The sequence below is a fragment of the Eurypyga helias genome, unplaced genomic scaffold (genome assembly GCF_000690775.1).
Source record: "Eurypyga helias isolate BGI_N326 unplaced genomic scaffold, ASM69077v1 scaffold14069, whole genome shotgun sequence".
Taxonomy (NCBI): domain Eukaryota; kingdom Metazoa; phylum Chordata; class Aves; order Eurypygiformes; family Eurypygidae; genus Eurypyga; species Eurypyga helias.
Window position 1 is genome coordinate 5,102 of NW_010274035.1, and position 2,053 is coordinate 7,154.

Consider the following 2,053-nt stretch of genomic DNA (forward strand, 5'->3'; position numbering starts at 1 on the left):
CCGAACGAGCCGAGTGACCGCCATCTAGGTCTCCAATCTCGGGCTTACTGCCTGGCACGGTTCTTTTCACCCCACCGGTTCCTTTTGATTACTCACCAGAGGATGCTTCCCCTCTTCCCCCTGGTCAACCCTCATCCATCTCCAAACAGTCGTGGGTACCCAATCAGTCATCCAGGGCCGGCAGACGTCGAGGGGGACCTGATCACCCCAATATCAGTGAGGTGCGCCGTCAGCCCCGTCCGTCGGTGGAAAAATCACACCACCAGGAGTCAGTGTTCACAAAGGGGATAGAGGAGTCCCGGAAAAACTTTATTCGAATAAAGGGAGAGGCCACTGGGCGTATCCCTGTGGGGTGTCTCCATCTGTGGGGAGACACAGCTCCCTTTTAGCTCGGCCGCAAGAGACCCTCCTCATTCCCCCATCGGCTGAGGTACTCGGATCCGCCTAAGGCATTCGTGTAGTTACGCCCACGTCGTAGATTGCACGTATCTCGGTCAGCTAAAGTCTGATTGTTTCTTCTTTCCTGCCTCTCATCTGAAGTCTGGGTTTGCACAGACTACTTCTGTGAGGACGTGCAACTGGTGTTCACATCGCTCTCAACTCATCGTCAGTGTTTTCTATCCCAGCCTCCGTCATCAGGGCAGCAACATGCTTCTCAAGATCATCGATGCGCTCGCCCATTTCTTCCAGTAAAAAGTTAAAGATAACTTTATTTATAAATAAGAATTCTATAACTTTATAAGGTTTTTTGTTCTGCGAGGAAAGAATAATCAGCTTTTTTCCAGATACCTCTTACTCACGTTCAACACCAAGGTGAAGCAGGCACAAGGCTGTATTAATAAAAGACAATCCTACTTTCTTTTGCAACAGTGAGGCATTCAAGCTCTAAACATTTCCAAATGCCGTCCTGTACACCCACAAGTGGGCTGGACTATTTTCTGTGTATGAGATTGTTTCCATTCCAAGGCATTACTTTAGGTGATACCATGTGGTTAACATATGCGACCAATCATAGAATGGTTTGGGTTGGAATGGACCTTAAAGACCATCTAGTTCCCACCTCCTGCCATGGGCACGGACACCTTCCACTAGACCAGGTTGCTCCAAGCCTCATCCAGCCTGGCCTTGAACACTTCCAGGGATGGGGCATCCACGGCTTCTCTGGGCAACCTGTTCCAGTGCCTCACCACCTTCTCCAGGAAGAACTTCTTCCTGATATCCAATCTAAATCTTACCACTTTCAATTTAAACCCGTTACCCCTTGTTCTGTCACTCCAGGCCCTTGTAAAAAGTCCCCTTCAGCTTTTTTATAGCCCCTTCAGGTACTGGAAGGTGCTATAAGGTCTCAATGTGTAAGAGCTGCTAAAGGATTGTTCTCTTACACTAAAGCAGCTGCTTCCTGAAAGGTCAAATTACAGAAAAAAAGGAAAATCGTAATAAAATCACCATTTCAGAAAGCAGAGGTAGTTTCTGTAACTACCCCTAATGAGAACATTTACAGCCCATTCCAGTCTTCCTCTCTGAGGGCTCACCTTCCCATGCTCAGGAGTCTCAGGGCTGCGTCAAACCAACAACCTGCAGCCACACGCTGATCTAGTGGCATTTTTGAAGACGACTGCTTTTCTGATGCACCTGCAGAACCTTTCCACATCGTCTACGGCTTATTTGATGTGCAAGCAATAATTGCTGCACGGAGACTAGCTCACTAGGAGTCGATGCTGCTTTAGTAGTCATCTTTGGGATTTCCTTCTTAGCAAACAGGCTTGAGGGGCCATCCTGCTGTCTTTGACGTTGCTAAACGCCTGTGAGGTAACCATTATAGCTTAATTTGATGTTTAGAAAGAAAAGCGCATGGCGATCGCAGAGACGCAAAGCCCCTCTCTGCGTCTGCTCGGTGATGCCCGGGGGGGGCGCCAACCCTCTCCGGCGGAGGTCGTAGCCCGCGTCCAAAAGGATATTTCTCAGCGTTAACTTTTCGGCCAGGGCTTGAAATTTCTCCTGTAGCTGCTGCAGCAGATTTTCCGCCTGAGGAATGGGGAAATAGATCGCGGAA

At 48.9% G+C, this 2,053-nt stretch overlaps 1 protein-coding gene across 1 annotated transcript; it reads right to left on the reverse strand.

The window, feature by feature from the left end:
* Positions 1-585: 585 nt before the first annotated feature.
* HSBP1L1 (heat shock factor binding protein 1-like 1) lies at positions 586-2,031 on the reverse strand (the record flags this gene model as incomplete). The annotated part of the gene is made up of 2 exons (XM_010159695.1): positions 586-689; positions 1,959-2,031. Coding segments are annotated over 2 exons (177 nt in total), but the record flags the coding sequence as incomplete, so codon positions are not given.
* Between the last annotated feature and the right edge of the window lie 22 nt (positions 2,032-2,053).